General features: G+C 41.1%; 1 protein-coding gene across 2 annotated transcripts; it reads right to left on the bottom strand.

Annotated features, from left to right (window-relative positions):
• Nucleotides 1-689: 689 nt before the first annotated feature.
• Nucleotides 690-14,777, bottom strand: TOMM34 (translocase of outer mitochondrial membrane 34). Of its 2 annotated transcripts, XR_010026374.1 has the most exons (8): nt 14,590-14,777; nt 10,387-10,486; nt 8,947-9,099; nt 7,225-7,391; nt 5,781-5,919; nt 4,183-4,309; nt 911-2,137; nt 690-871 (listed from the first exon to the last, which is right to left on the bottom strand). XR_010026374.1 is itself a non-coding variant. In XM_063145575.1 (7 exons), the coding sequence occupies exons 1-7, from the start codon at nt 14,708-14,710 to the stop codon at nt 2,033-2,035; spliced, it is 912 nt and encodes a 303-aa protein (XP_063001645.1). In that variant the 5' UTR covers nt 14,711-14,777; the 3' UTR covers nt 690-2,032. The 2 variants fall into 2 exon arrangements, 1 of the variants encoding a protein (XP_063001645.1); XM_063145575.1 differs by having other exon boundaries at nt 690-2,137.
• Nucleotides 14,778-17,229: the final 2,452 nt, after the last annotated feature.

Raw genomic sequence — 17,229 nt, 5'->3', positions numbered from 1 at the left:
TTCCCCCGTGGCTTCATTATTTCCAGGCAATTTATATCTCTAGACTTTCTATAAAAATGTTATGACCTAGTTTTTAGATTTTTTTTTTGTTTATGGAGTGGGGGAGCAACATATAAATACTTTATCTTAAATGCTAAGAAAATCTTTCATAATCCAAAGCTATTCGATTTTTCAAAGAAAAACAAAAACAATCATCAGGGAAAGTACTTTCCCCCATTTTTTTCTGGGGCTTTGTATTTCTAGAAGCAAGCCATATAGAAGTATAACATTCATGGAGGACTAAACTACTGCATCCACCATTTTCTAGGGAATAATACCTTTGCTCTGGAACAGGCCTGATGAAAATATCCCTGGACACCTGCCAGGACCCTGTCACCTCAACAAGGCCCACCATTGCCAAGACCTGTCCTCCCACCTCCTCCACGATGGATCTGAGACCATTTAATTTACCACTATGACCCTGATGCAGTGTTTCCCTGAAGCGTTGTGATAAATGTAAATGGCAGCTGTCATTGATGAGAGTATTGCTGCAACTGGGTAAGGGTAAAAGGGGTTCACATATGTAGGAGGGGGTCCAATGGAGGGCACTTTAATGAGTGAGGACTCCTTCAAACCTGAAACCAGCCCTGCTCTGGAATGTGCACAGAGCCATATAAAATGGACAAGATAAAACTGTCTACCATCATGAGTTGTCCAGTAGTAGAACCAAACACGTTTATTTTAAAACTTCAAAACAGTATCAGGAGCATAGAGTGACTTATAGTGTAAGAATCCAGCTTTGCGACTGGAGCCTGAGGACAGAGATCTTAAATAAAGGTTCTGTGGCCAGCTGTTCTTCTCTATTCAAAATCTCCAAAGGGAGGAGCAGTTACTAGTAGATCTGTCTTGTATCTCTCAGTGCAACAATAACAGCAGTCATTTTCTAAGGTACATGCTCGTAGCCTCCACAACACAGGTCTGTGTGAAGAGGCTGCATGCAGAGCTCCCCACACCCCCAAATCCAACTTTAAAGGCAGGAGCTTTCAGGCAATAAAGAAAACTGAGGAAGCTCCAGAGTGTTTTTGTTCACCACATGGAGAAAACTACTATGGTAGGAAGAATGCTAGGCTAAAATCCTCTCCCCTCTTACTATCCAGTTCTCTAAATCTTTCTGAACAATCAGTCAAACTGATCCTTTATACTGCACGAACTTATCTGCTGTTTGTGAGAAGCAGGGCTAAAAAAGCTACTTGTTGCAGGCAGTTACACATATCCTTGCACATGCAGGCTCCTCCAGCTGAGTACTTCCTCCTCACTATGCCCTACAACTACTACTTTGATATGTGTTCAGGAGAGGGGGTGGGGAGGAAATGTCCAACTGTAGTAAAAGGCATGTACAACATCTCCTAAGAGGTATTTAACCTAAGAATATGTAAACTGGGCCTAATCAACAAAAACTCCATTTTGAAAAGGTACACACATTATAAGGGCAACACAATGTACCAAGCTCTTTGGTAAAAGACAAAAGCAGCATTAGAGTCATAAGTAACATTCTGAAGACCAAACACTCCCTTGGAGCCTAGTGCATAAAAGTTAAGGCAAAGCAGACTATGTTTGAAACTCTTACTTCCATCTGCCACTCTATTAACTCAAGGCTTCTGTTTGCACTGTCCTGGTATCTAAATGAACAGGCAGCCACTAGCAGAGGCTTTGAGTAATGTTCTCTCTGCAGACACACACCAGAAATATCTTATTTGACAAATGCTGCTCCTAGAATCTTTAAGTGCTTAAAATCTGTAGTTCTGCTAGCACAAAGATTTACAGCACAGCTACCTCTCTAGAATTTTGCTGGGAAGTTGCGAATCTCAAGAGGTCACACTAAACATTCGGAAGGCTTTAGGAGGAAGAATGAACAACTTTTATAAAGCAAGGAACCGGAGAGATGACAGCAAGCCTTGAAGGTGAATTTTGCACCTGCATTCAAGCTGGTCCCTGTGATTTTTTAAAAAACAAAAAACTTATCAGGAGAGCATAAGGCTGTCTTTAGCCTCTCTTATTTTAAGATTTTGTTTAAGTCTTGCAGTAGTTTCTTAGCAGCACTGTTTTCTGGTTCAATTCTCAAGAGGCTGTTGATATCTGCTTTGCTGGATTTGTAGTCCTAGAAGTAAAATAAAATTTAAAAATTACATATTTGGTTTGGGGGGGTGGTTGATAGAAGTATTTGTTAGGGCTGTGCATTGCTTTGGATCCGAATCCAAAATCCAAGGCGAATCATGGTTATTTGGATGGCTTTGAAACAGATCCGAAGCAAATCAAAACAGGTCCGAATCAGTCCGAAGCGATTGGCATGATCCGAATCGATTTGGACCCTTTTCCAAGCACGGTTAGACATGAAAATTGGTACCATAATAGGGCATCAGTAGGGTTTCATCTCTGCCAAGTTTGAAGTATATTGGTTCATCCCCTGATTTTTAGGAATTTTTTAAAATTTGAGGTTTTAAAATTAAGTTTTTGAAAATACACAGTCATTTTTAATGATAAAGAGGGGAAACTTAGCACCATGATAGCTCCTAAATAGGGCTTTAGGCATGCCAAGGTTGGAGCATATCGGTTCATCCCTTGTTTTTTTTTGGGGGGGGGGGAATTTTTAAAGTTTTAGGAGAGGCATTTCAACCTCTTGGAATTGGGAAAAAATTGCACAAAGCAGGGAAACTACCAAATAATTAGCAGTTTTGGGAAAGGTGTGTGACATTCCACGGAATCCTGGAGAGTCAGATTTGGCCTGAGGTTCTGCACCCCTGCTTTAAAGCCCTAAATGGCTTGTGGCCATGTTGCTTGAAGGATTGCTTCCTCCTGTGAATACTCATCTTATCCTTAAAATTTTCAGAGATCCTCCTCCAGGTGCTCCTGCCCAATGATGTGAGGTAGAGAGAGGTCCTGTTCATGAGCTGTGCTCTAGTTATGGAATTATCTTCCTGGAGAGGCTCACCTAGTGCCCATTATGGTATTTCTGGCACCAGGTGAAGCCTCTCTAGGAAGGGCATTCCTGTTATAATAACCTTTCTATTTTCCCAGGCTTGTTAGTTTCATGTCACTAGTGCATTTCTAGATTTTGGCAGTAATTCCTCCCCTTTGCTGTTTTTAGACTGATTTTATGCTGATTTCTGAGAGTTATGTTGATGACATTGATACTGTTTTGATGTTATATTGTGATTACATTTCATTTCTATCAATTAACTATTTCTTGTAAACTGTCCTGAGGACCTTGTTGATGGGCAGTATAAACATCTCACAAACAGATAAAGTTCCTCTAGCAGATAAAATAATAAAAATAAAATCATCGTCATCCCATGCCCCTGCTCTTAATTTTCCTTAGTGACAATCCAACACTCAGCATATTTTGTGTCTGCCTTTAGCTGCTATCCAAAGTTTGACACCTTCTAGAAGCAGCTCCTTTGCAAACTTCTGGAGCAAAGGGAGTGGGACTGGAAATAATAATAATAATTAAAACAAAACAAAACAGCAAAGCCCTCAAAATCAACAAGTCATCCCCTGGCCAGCAGAAGTGAGCACACCAGGATTCAGTTGGTTTTCTGAAAAGGCCTGAGGCCCACCCCAAACAGGATATAGCACTATGAAAGCGGTATATGGTATGTGTCAATGGGCCCCAACAGTTGTCAGTGCACTTCAATACCGCTATAAAGCAGTAGTGTGGCTCCTGCCTTTTATATATGGCATTCACACTGCAATATCCTGCTTGGTGTAGATTAGGCCTGAGAGTTGGAAGCACAGGCAGACAGAAATGCAAGGTATAATCCTTTTTCTGTCTAAACATGCATAGGATTATTCTTCTTTTCCTACTTCCTAACCACAACACTGCTTTAAGGGAAAGTCTAGTTAAAAGGAACAACCAACGAACATGTCAGGGAGAGAGGGAAAGGTGGCTTTGCCACTGCCCTACCCAAATTCTGCAAGTAGAGTAAATCCTGGGGCAGACATAGGAGTTTACAAAATCATTATTTTTCAGACTCAGTTTTCTGTCTGTAAAGTAAATGGCTTACCTCTTATGAGTGTAAAAAAAAGTACTGCTAATAAAGTGCTCTGCACGCTAAAACTCTATTTAAAGTGATAAAATAGAGCTTAGAGAACAGGATGTTTCCTATACTGTACCTCAGTTACCTACAATTCCAGGAAGTTTCTTACCTTGAGCTCCTTGTATGCTTGCGCTCGTCTGTAAAATGCCTTGACACTCTTTGGGTCTATCTGAAGGGCTTCTGAGCAATCTTGAATTGCTTCTTTGTACTGCTTAAGGTTCAGGTAGCAAAGAGCCCTGGAATGTAGACAATGACCTATAAATGTATTTGAAAACAGCCGGTACAACGATCTTCGGTTTGAAATTATCTAATTCATGTAATAAAGAGTGGTGATGCAAATGTTCCATTTTTATTTTGAAACATGTTTTTTTCTTATATTTCAACACTATGCAAGTGTTAAGTTCAAAATCACATAGTATCTTTAAAGAACTCCTCTTACACCTAGGAAGGCTGTGCATTTGGAATACATCCTGCAACGTATCTACATTTCTTCTAAAAAATCTTGTCTTTCGCATCTCGCCCAAAAGCTGACATGGCTGTAATTTGCCTGTGTTAGCTGAACTACCAGGGTCTATGAAGATTGTATGTTCTTTTTCAACTTATAAATATAAGCAGCAATGTGTGTCTGAATAATAATAGTAACAACAACCCAATGCTGCACCGAGGCAATTCAAGAGCCAGTGTGGTGTAGTGGTTGGGCTGGGACTCAGGAGATCTGGATTCCAGTCCCAATTCAGCTATGAAGCTCACCAGGTGACTTTGGGCCATTCACAGACTTACAGCCTCACCTGCCTCACAGGGCTGTTGTGAGGATAAAATGGAGAGGAGGGTCATGTAAGCTGCCTTGGGTTCCTTGCAAGAGGAAGAAAGGCAGAATATAAATGTAACAAATAAATCCAAATTCTGCAACAAGAAACATTGGATTGTGCAAGTTATGTCAACAGAGAAAACCAGCACAATTTCCTATAATTTGTTTTGAAATCCCTACCATTTTGCATAACCTTTCCTAGTCTATTCTTTTAAACCAAGTGCTTCGTGTTCAAGATTTTTTGCCAGGTTTGTGCAGATGTTTACAAGACATCCAGTTTAAGGTTTGGCTTTGATGTTATCTCATGTGGACAGAAACTGGGGATTCCCAAATTGCTGAAGCAGTGTGAGGCAGCCACGCTACAGCAGCTCTGCTGAAGAACTACACTAGTTCTAAGTCAAGGGTGGGAACATCCAGGGCCTCCATCTATCTCCAAAAGGCTCTTTGCAATTTCTCACATGCCCTCTATTGATATGGCTCCCATCCTGTTGCTGGCCTGATCCAATCCAATCTCCTTGAATGTTGTGAATGAGGAGTTTGTCTTTTTACGAGCATGGCTTAGCTTAAAGAGGAAAAAATAGAAGCATGTAGAGACAGATAAATGCAGTATAAGTAGTAAGAGAGAGCTGTCATGTTTTCTTGGAGGCTCTCATCAGTCCCAACCAAACAGGCATAACTACAGGACAAGGAAAGGGGGACATGCAGGTACATGTTGCATATCAGTGAAATGTGCATGAACACAAGACTCTTGCTGTTGTTTCCTGCCCACAGGAGAATTTAAAACTGGCAAACATAAACATTCTCCAATACCCCTACACAATTGTTCAGCAACTTGATCCGATTTTTTTTAGGAGGTTGGGGGAGGGTAGAGTTACTTGTCACAGTTACATGAGCATTACCTGTTAGTGTATGTTGCACATTCCAGCTTATGGAGTTTTAAGCTCTCTGTGTACTTTTCAATAGCTTTCTTATAGTTGCCCTTCTTTACAAATTCATTTCCTTCTTGCTTCAAAGCATTTGCTCGTTCAGTTGCGGCAGCTAAGAGCAGCAGCATATAAAAATGAAAGTAGCAAGTTACTTTTTATTGTTATTATTGTTTTAAGGGGCCATGCTAGAATGAAAACCCAGCCCTGGATGTTTTGGGCTGTGGAACTTCAGCAGTTACAATCCACTTATATTACTTTAAAAACAACAACACAAGTTTCTTTCAGTGGTCGTTCAGCAGGACTTGAGGACATAAATTTAATAGCTACTTGAACCAACCTATACATAAATTTAATAGCTACTTGAACCAACCTATACAATGTAGTAGTACCAGAATACATCAGCGAGTTCTTGTGATAACTGCTTTAAAAAAGTCTTTCCTCTAGTATTCCCTCTGGCAATACTAGGTTTTGCCCTCAGCGCAAAAAGATTGCGTACTCCTGCCTTAAAGTAAAGTCTGAGAAGAATTCTAGCATAAAGCTTTTCCCGATATTCTATAGTTTTGAATACGCAGGTAGGTTTTGGAGAGAGAAATATTCAATCATGCAGATCCCACACCTGCAGTAAGAGGTGGTAAGTCTTTGAAACCTTTTGCCGCTTCCGCGGATGTTTTTAAGAATTAAAGCCTCGGACACACAATTTTCACTAAATATCAGCAGAACTGTGTGCATAAAGCTGTAATCCTAAGCATGCTTTCCAAGTAAATTTCCAATGAACTCAATGGAACCTATTTTTTGCTTATATTTAGAATTAGGTTATGTCTTTTTTTTTTCTTGCCTCTAAACATCCTTCCTCAAGTAATTTGCCCAATTTCACAAAGGGAGCCTGAGACAAAGATAGTTTAATGTAGACCTCTTTTAGTTGCTTTAGGTAACACACTATGTGCCTCCTAGTAAAAAAAATATCTCAAGATTATCAATAGCATAAGTATTTGCAGTATGTGCTCTGTCATATTTATTATAGTCATTTGTCACCCGCGTATGAATCCCCACATGGCATTCCAGAATGCACTTGGTGGCTCCCAAGGAACACAAGACAATGACAATGAAACTGTACAACACTGTTTGGAAATCTTTGTGCACAACTCCATAAAGTATGATAAAATGCCTGAACTGAGGTACATCTGCCAGCATTTACCACATCTACAAAGAATTAGGGAAATGATTTTCACGTTTTCTAGATTGATAACAGTGTATCAGAGCTAGGTTAATACTATAAGAATACAGCATTTATCTTGTGACAACAACTAGTAACACAACAATATGAGTTATCTGCCTCCATCTTTAACAGATACTATGGTTACTTAGGTAAGGCTCTGGGTGCTCTGTTCATAGCCATTAAAGAAAGGGAACTATTCACCTTGCTTTGATACAGGTGCAATATCCTTTGCTTTACTTCTTGAAGCTTCTTGGCTTCCTGGTGGAGGAGGCTCCCACCTTCTCTGAGCAGAAGCAGGAACAGATGGGATGGGTGGCAGCTTCTGACGCCATTGAAGACCATCCTTTTCCAATAAAGCCTTAGTCATTCTGGAAGAGAAAAGCTATTCATTTAGCTATCTCCTGAAACTGTTTCAGAAACAGGTGGCTAGCTGGTGTGGTTTATATGGTCCTGTTTCACGACTGATGCACACATTTTTTTGATCTGGCAACTGCATGAAATCACAAAGAGCTTCTACCCTTCTTCCGTGCCTGGACACCAGATGCAGAGGAGAATTGCAGGGGATCCCCTAGGTGCTGCACTGAATGTTGGAAATACTTGGAAAGCCATGGGATGTCTTGCTGCTTTCTGAGTATTTGAGGCTTAGCGCCTCAATTTGTCAAAGCCAGTGGAGACAAGAACAAATTTTGGCTGACTTCCAAGGCCATCTGAGATTTGTTGACCCCTGAATGGAGTGATGTAGTTCCCAATCTTCCATTGATTCAACTGAAACTTTTCTATTCCTTGACCCACCCACAGGTGGGCTATTAGACATATTGCCAAGAAATTTTCTTGGTTGCTAGGTGTCTAAAGATGATGGTGTTGCATTTGTATACTTTGTTCCGGGCTTGAGGCAAGCTCATTCTGTTGCCATGGTACAGTTGTTATATAACTGAAAACTGAATTGTGTCAACTACTTGACCCAAGGCAAGATTTTTGGCCTTGCATTTCAGATGGGTGAACTAGGTGATGCTACCAAGAAGGAAACTTTAGTCCATGGATTTCAGAGATGTCCATTATCATCATCATCTCTATACCATCCCATAGCCAAAGCTCTCTGGGTGGTTTATAAAGATTAAAAATCATTAAAGATACAGTATGCAAAGTTTAAAAAATAAATTACATAAAAATTCAACAAACAGACAGTAAACACAGGGACAGCATTTATCTAAAAACAACTTTAAGCATCAACCATAAAACAAATCCGGGACCTGATTAGAACTGATTATTTACGTTGCCAAATGCCTGAGAAAAGGGAAAGGTCTTAACTTGATGCAGAAAAGATAACAATGTTGGTGCCAGGCGGGCTTTGTCAGGGAGAACACTCCATAGTTGGGGGGGCCACCACCGAGAAGGCCTCTTCCCTTGTTGCCACCTTCCAAGCCTCCCTCAGAGGCAGTATCCAGAGGAGGGCCTCAGATGCTGAACGCAGTGTACAGGAAGGTTCAAGTACCCAAACCACATGGATAGTGAACCTACATCAAAGAAAATACTGTGCAGTACAAGTGTAGATAGAAACTGCTGCCACTGAGACATTTTGAAGATTTTCAATGATTGCTGTGAAGTCTGATAAATAATACCAAGAGGAAGACTAAAATTAATGGTGCATGGAGTGGAATATTTAGTGGGTCAGGAAAACCAAAACTGTGCCTATTTATTTTCAAATACAGAGTCCAAAATGCCCAGGACACAAATTATCTCACTTCCCATGCCAAATCTATATAGGTAAAACATCTCCTTTTGTACGCTTATGAATCAAGATCAGTAAATCAAATCCTAACCTAACTTTCAGGGTACTTTTAGCTTACAGCAAGGTTGGTTTCTGGCCAACAGTTGTGCACCAGATTTTTGTGCATTCATTTAAAACACAGCGCAAAGGGTTACCTATTGACTCCATCGTGTGCAGCCTGTACAGTGCAGTCGATCTGTAATACAGTTTTGTAATCCACATAGGCTAACTGGTATCTCTCGAGAGCTTCATAAGCTGCTGCTCGCCTCAGCAGAGGTTTGATCCCAAATGGAACCAGATCCAGGGCACTAAATCAGCAGAAAATAAGGCAAAATGTCACTCTATCAGGAGAATCCACAATGCTCAAATTCAGTGGAAGCGGGTTCATGTACAAAGCACCCATTTATCTAAATTTCTGGTTATCTGAATGGTTTGGATCTCTGTTGGGTCAAGCCAGCCTTCCCCAACCAAGTGCCCACCAGATGTGATGGAATGCAACTCTCATCATTCCAGCCAGAATGGCCCTGGGCTAGGTAGCTAAAATGAACTAGTTCACTGAACCAGAGAATTTTTAATGTAGGAGTTCCTCTGATCTGTTGCAAAATTGTAGCTTTCCATAATAGTTTTTCATATGCAAAATAACACACTTTAGAAAATCTACATATGTATTACAAAATATTTATTTCAAAATATCTTCATGTCCCCTTTCCTTTCAGCAAGGGATTGCAAGGTGCAGATAAGTAAATGAAAACATATTAAGATAACTAAAAGAAATACTGTGCTTGTGGTATTATAGGGATGGCCACTGCATCCAAAAAGTAAACATAGAATGGACTTTTTCCTCTAGTTTTTGTGAAAAACATTTGATAGAATTAGTTTTCTAATTCGCTGATAGTTGCAAATTAGGGCCCTGTTCCTGTCAGTCCACCTGCCCTAGAATAAGGCTTGCAGTGTTATGAAAACATATTTTGCCAAAAGTGTTCAGCTAAACCACTACTTAACATGACAGTCTTGTCCTATAGATTTGCTGTTTCCTTAACATAGGAGTTACAGCTAGGAAGCCAGGTGCTAATCCTATGCACACTTACCTGGGAGTAAGCCCTACAGAACAAAATGAGACTTACTTGTGAGTAAACATGCACAGGATTGTGTTAGAGAGGTAGGGTCCTAGCTTGGTTACCAAGGTCAGCCAAAATTTGTAGACTCCTGAACCTTGGAGAGGAGAGCCACAGTGGGTCAAACCCAGGGCAATAGCTCCTTGCTGGAGGGAAAGATTCATATAGGCTTTGTTGCTGCTGGCTAGGGGTAGTGGGTCACCTTCTGGTGCTATGCTTAACCTGCTAGTGTTCCCTGCTCCTTCCGTAATTTTGATAGTGTAAACATTAGAAGCTAATCCTTCTAGTTTTCCCTGTCCGTAGGGACAGGAGTGGGAGGAAGCCCTTCAGAGTTCTGAACAGGCAGAGCCAGCCACTTTTCACATGAGCAACTGTAGCCAGACTCTGAGAGGCATCAAGTGTTGAGTAATAAATTGGTATGCGGGAGTGATGCGTGAACAAGTCTTTTGTTCTCCTCTCCTTGGGATAGCAGCTACTTACGCAGAACAATCCTTAATACAGAGACTACAGTTCCCATCCTTCAAATAGCAGGCAGCACGATTGGAATAAAGAACACTCTTCTCTTCTGCATTCTTATCTCCTATACATAAAGGCAAGCAATGATCAAGTCAGACTTCTAAATATAATGGAAAGTATTTGGTGGTAGCAAGGTTTGCAGCTATCTCCTCTTCTTTTATAAGATGCTTTGTATTGCCTTCATAAAGCTTCAAGCTCAGTAACTATTATGGGAGTGGAGGTCATAACTAGAAAAATAAAAATGAATGGAGTGGCTCATTTGTGACATTACTAAACCTATGTTCAAATCATACTCTTTCCCATCTCTTTATATACTATCAGGAGAATATTAATTTTCATCCTGCTCCAACAAAAGGACAGACCTTTTCCAAGACCCCCCAACTAATAGGGATGTCTTTATTGGAACCTATTTTTGAGCTGTCCCTCCATGTTCAGTCCCAAATATTTATCCTGTGCTCCTGCTCTTATTTACTTCCTAAATTTTTATGCTAGCCTTCTTCCAAGGAAGTCAAAGAAGTATACATCAGTTAGCAGATACTACTGCTATTGTAAATTACATTGCACTAGTGAAAATGAACTCGGGCGCAAAGACAATAGTGCTGCTGGACTGACAGGTTTCCACAGAAAACCCGCTGCACCAGCAAGCACTATTGCCATTTTGCAAGATGTTGTTCACGATAGTAACATCTTGTAAAATAGTGCAACATAATTTACATTAGCAGTACCATCGCTCTGGATACTGCCCATGGTTAGAGATGTGAAGGCCCAGAAAAAACCCGGAAAAATTCAGAAAAAAATCTGAATGTTTTATTTTAGATGAAGAATAAAATGTTTAAGACAAAATGTTCAGATATTTATTTCTCCAAATGATTTCTAAAAACTGTACAGTATCAGATTATTACAATGTCTGTGCACCAAGGACAAGCAAGTCCTAGGTTGCAAACTGAGACTACAACTCTCACATGCAAGAGCAAGATGCATTTCTCCCTCTAGGAGGCACTGCCATTGAAGCAGAGACTGAAACTAATAGTGATAGCTATAGGTCAGAAAATGAGTCTGATTAAATTTCATGCATATTCACTTTTCTCAGCTCTTTTTATAGGAATGGATGCTTTATGTCTTGACACTAGAGAAATAGCAGACACATAAATAACTTTCTTTGTTACTAATGTTGGTGGTTTCTTCTGTTGTCTTTTTTTTAAATTGTTTTTTGCCTGCTCCTCATAAATTGGCAGAACCAAAGAGGTTCCTTACAGTTCAGATGTTCCTAACAATTCAGGAGCTCGTAGCTCCATTTCTTAACAAACAAACAAAAAATTAAAAACATTTTAAAAAAGTAAATTAAATTTGTAATAATTGTTTGAATACACTGTACTTTTAATATACAAAATGTAATAATTTTATGCCAAGCCAACTTGGTTATAATTACATTTTATGTTCCTAAAGTAGCAAAGTGACTTTCAATCTGTAAAAAGTGCTAATATTGCATTATTTCAATTTTTCTGAAAATTTCAGTTTTCCGGGGAAAAACGGGGGTTTCCATGGCTTCAAAATTTCCGGAAGTTTTACATCTCTACTCATGGTCTCTCACCCCCACCATCCATTTAATCCTTACAGCAGCCCTGTGAAGAAGATTTGACTGTGTGTGTGTGTGTGTGTGTAGGATAGTCCAAGTTTCCCAGTAAATTTAGTGGCAAACCTAGGGGATCTGCACTTGGCATAAAGCCACAGTTCAATGGTAAAGCATGTGCTTTGCATGCAAAAGCTCCAGGTTTAATCTCCGTCATCTCTAGACAGGACTGGGAAAGGTCTGTCTGAAACCATAGAGCACCGCTGCCAGGGTGTTTAGACAACACTGAACTAAGATGAATCAATGGCTTGACTTGGTATGATGCAGGTGCTTACATTTCTACGTCCAGCACTACCCACTGCCACATACTGTCTCTCAAACTTCTTTCTGGATGTTCCTGTAAGCATGACTAATGGCTAGTTTGGACTGAAAGGTTCTTTGTAATTAGGTCTGGGTACTGAAGGACAAAAATGTATGTACCTTCTATGCATGTGTATATAACTTTTGATGTGTTCCATTTAATATATGAGAGGAGGATTTCAATTGTTGTCCATGTATACTTTATAGTGGAACTTGGCAAAAAAAAATAAAAAAAAGAGTGCACACGTCCCTTTTATTCTTGAAAGGCAGCGCATGTACTTCTGTATCCATTATTCCAAACTAAGTGGGGGGGGGGGGGAATCCTGTCAGAAACAGTGTTTGGAGACCATGCGATACCTAAACTAATGAGGACAAATTCAGGTGCCACATACTTATCTGCCCTTTCCTGTGCCCAGTTGTAAGCATTTCAAATTCTTGTCCTGCAGAATAGGCATCCCTAGACTTAAAGGAACAGATATTCTGTGTTCTTCAGAAAATGGCTCCTATTTTATACAAAGGGCCCTCAGCACCACACAATGCTGCTTCCTTTAGTTTCCTATGATAATTCTGAGGCTCTTCGCTGTGTCCCCCATTTCAGGATGTTTTGCCCTTTACTTAGGAAGTCTTTTATCTATCATGTTAAAGAAAGCCTAGAGTATGCAGGAAAATAGGGGACTAGGCCAAAGCCAGAGTACAGTTAAAGTAGTTCTGTCCCTCACCTTAAGTCCAAGAGGAATGCAGGGGACAGAAACAAAACTAAAAGTAAAGTAAGCTTCAGCCTCTCCCATTAGGCTGAGGAAGATAAACAGAGAAGAAAAGAAACAGAAAGTGTTTCAAGCGAGCTGTCCAACTCCTGGCTCCCAGTCAGAGGGGATAATATTTTCTGCTGGTAACCAAAACTCACTCATTGTGACACAACTACTACAGTAGACAGCTTGCTGACATAATAAGTCCAATGCTGTGGAGGAGGCTTCAGGGGCTACTAGTAACTTTAAGACCAGGGCATTATGAAAACTTAAACGTCTTCCACTTGAATGCCCACTTCAACCTGCCACATTTGGTGTATGAACTCCATGGGCTGCCAATTCCAGGAATATGTAGCGTGACAAAGAATGCTGTTCCATAAAAATCCAGAGGACCATACAGCAGCTCTGCTCTACCTAAGAAGTTGGTAAAAAAAAAAAAAAAAAGCCCAGAGCACCCAATACCAGCTAATGGGATGGAGCTTTTATATTCTGCCATCAGGTACTGTTTTAAAATATTTTGGGTACCTAATATATTGAGACTAAAAGGCATCACTGCAGGCAGTACTTGTACATTTGCACTTTAGAATCTTCAAGCCAGGACCTCATATTGTTCTTCACCAACACGCAAGGGTGTTCTGGCATTTGGGAAAGATTAAAATCACCAAGTTAGCATGAACCTTTGTTTATGCTAGACCTCATATGGGAAAACTGAGTTGGGATATAGCAATCTGCCTAGTACCAAGTCAGGTTAGCGCTCCATTCCAGTTCAGAATTATCTGCCATAATTGATCAAAATTTCTCAAGGTTTACCCAGCACTAGCAAAAATCCTTTAACTAAAAATGGTAGGAATTAAAACGAAAACTTCACACTTATCACCGACAAACACAGCCTTTTATACTCTCAGCTTCAAGTCTCATTTCTACCACTCTCACCGTGCTGCTCTCTCAACCTTAGTTTCACCCACCTGTGCAATGGGTGTAGCCACTTAGCACAGATATTTTGAACGTGACTACTATAAAGGCCTTTAGTGACAGTGCAAATTAAAGGTAGTATATACCTATAGACCAGTAGGATACATACGTTTCCCCAGCCCGCTCCGAAGGGTGTGTTGCTGTGAAGCAACCGGGGCTTGGAAGGAAGGCGGTTTGCAAGACAACAGTCAATAATATAACTTGGCTTTGTAGCCTAATGTCAACGTATTTGTATGCAAGATTTTAAATCCAAATACCCCATAGATGTAATTTGTGGCAGGCCATAAATGAGTCAGGCTTTGAGGCTGAAGACTGCATATAGCAAGGTTACAGCTTAGACTGGAGGGGTGAGAGGACACTTCACTTCGTCCATAAACAGCAAATAAAAATTATACTATTGGAGGCACACCTGGGCCGCCAGATATCCGCCCTAGCTCCCCAGCGCAAGACCCCTTGCCTTTCGACTCTCCTCCCAGGATCCCGAGGCCTTGTCGGGGGTTCGCCCTTCGCCGCCAATACCTGCCGCTTCTAGTAACTCCAGCGCCCGGCCGTAGAGCGTAGCCGCCTGGCTGTACTGCCCGTTGCGGAACTGTTCGTTCCCCGCCTGCCTAAGGTCTGCGATCCGCGATGCAGGGGCCATGAGGTCGGCAGGATCCGAAAGAGCCGGTGCCGGCTGCCGGAACAGAAAGTAGTAGCAGCAGCTTCCTTCCTCCGTGCTCGATTAAATTAGGGGCGGGCCCAATCCGGCCGGGGCTCCTCCTCTTTCCTCCAGGGGCGCCTGTGCGCGCCGAGCACCCAACTCTGCGGTCCCGTGCGCAGTGTTTAGCAAAGGGGCGCGCCGCCCGAGCATGCTTACTCGGAAGTAAATCCCAAAGTGTTCACTGGGACTTGCTTTCAAATAATATGCACGTACTTACCTGGGAGGAAGCCTCATTGAATTCGTTTCCGAGTAAACATGCACATAGGATCCCCCTGTCTAACTTTGTATACGATTAGACTGCATTGACGTCCTATGCTCCCCCCCCCCTTGCCGAAGAAGCTCGTTCAAAACGACTTGTCTATTAAGGTGCAATATAGGATATAATTATGGCTTCTGTGGATATGTGCATATGCTTGGGAGCATGCCCCATGGAACTCTTTGGCTGCTTCTGCTGACTAAATATGTTTACAGTGCAATCCTCCCATACGTATCACTCACGAGTATGTTGCATTGGTTTCAGTGGGGCTAACTCTTAATCCCAGGTAAGTGTATATAGGATGGCAGCCTTAGTTAGGGATCGTGCTATTTTCAGATGTGTGGCAAAGGCGGCCATCCTATGCGAATGTCCTTGTGAGCAAATCTCATTTACCTCAGTGGGACTTATTTTGACAGATGATGGCTAAAATCATATGCACGCTTACATGGGAGTAAATCCTATTGAAGTTGCAGTGCAATACTGTACATGCATTGAGTTCAATGACACTCCTACGGACATTTGTGTTTAATTTCCCTGCTCTTTACCTCTTGGTTCCGTTTTTCTTGTGGGCAGTGTCTTTTTATATTCTACGCCTGTAGGCAAGGGCCGTCTTTTTATTAATTAATAGTAAGTTGCCCCAGGAGCAGATTTGGCTGAAGAGAAGGATAAAAAATCCTCTCAAGGGACAATCCTATGTATATTTAGACAGTAAAAGGCTGGGGCATGCTGCGAATTATAGGACTTTTTCTGTCTAAACATTCAGAGGATTGCACCCTAAATAAATAATACATCTTTATAGTATTTTGAACCTAGTTACTTTGGCAGAAGTGAGGGAACACGTTTCAGCCTCTTGACAGACAAATTACATACCACCTGGTCAACAATCACTTTTTCAAAAAGGCCCATTCTGAAGACAGCTCAGAAGCTGAGAGGCTAGCCTCCCCACAACAACCTCTAAAGTGGACTATTGGTAAATTCAGTTGCTACAGCCACCAAAACCTCTCTTGCCTCTGCGTTGAGTAAGGGCTGATTCTCTTCAGGTTAATGATTTGGCCCTGAAACCTCAAGTTGCTTATCCTGAAATTACATAGTCATATGTGGTACAAGCCCTGGAAAATAAAGACCCTTAAAGTTCTGGTCACTGCTCCTCAAAAAGGATACTGTAGACTTTGAAAATGTACCGAAGAGGTTAATGAAAATGATCAATGGCCTGGAATAACTCCCCTATGTGGAACAGTTACAATGGCTGGGACTGCTGAGTTTAGAAAAACGGTAAGGGGAGAAATGTTAGAGGTGTATACAAATTTATGCATGGTGTGGAAATAGCGGATAGTGAAACATTTTTCTTCTCCCATAACACTTGAACCTTGGTATATCTTATGAAGCTGACTCCCTAGCAAGTGGATTTAGGGTTGCAGCCATGGCACTAGAAATGTACTCCTCAGGAAATGTGTTTAGATCAGTTTTACAGTGCAGTCCTATGCACATATACTAGGGTGACCATATGAAAAGGACAGGGCTCCTGTATCTTTAACTGTTGTATTGAAAAGGGAATTTCAGCAGGTGTTATTTAAATATATTGGGAACCTGGTGAAATTCCCTCTTCATCACAACAGTTAAAGGTGCAGGAACTATACTAGAGTGACCAGATTTTAAAGAGAGCAGGGCACCTGCAGCTTTAACTGTTGTGATGAAGCAGAAATTTCACCAGGTTCTCCGTATATACAAATCACCTGCTGAAATTTCCTTTTCAATACAACTCTTAAAGATACAGGAGCCCTGTCCTCCTTTTCATATGGTCACCCTATCATATACTGAGAAATAACCCACCCACACACACACCCTGCCCCACTGTTTCAGTGGAGTGTAGTCCCAGGTAAATGTGCATAGGATTGTATCTATGCAGTGCAATCCTATGCATAAGTACTCAGAAATTAAGCTTATATGTAGTGGTTAGAATATTGGACTAGGACAGAGAATACCAAAGTTCAAATCCCCACTCAGCCTTGAAGCTCACTGAGTGACCTAGGGACAGTTACTATTTCTTTCCATCCAAGGTAAATCATGGGTTGTTGTGAAAATAAAAGGAGGGGGCAAAAAAAGTATCCACCTTTGAGCTCCCTGGACAAAATGCGAAGATATAAGAGAAATAACAAATAAATAAATAAAGCTTAATCCCAAGTAACTGCGCATAGGATTGTAG

This window comes from Elgaria multicarinata, chromosome 1 (assembly GCF_023053635.1).
Source record: "Elgaria multicarinata webbii isolate HBS135686 ecotype San Diego chromosome 1, rElgMul1.1.pri, whole genome shotgun sequence".
Taxonomy (NCBI): domain Eukaryota; kingdom Metazoa; phylum Chordata; class Lepidosauria; order Squamata; family Anguidae; genus Elgaria; species Elgaria multicarinata.
This window is presented reverse-complemented; position numbering and strand designations above follow the sequence as displayed.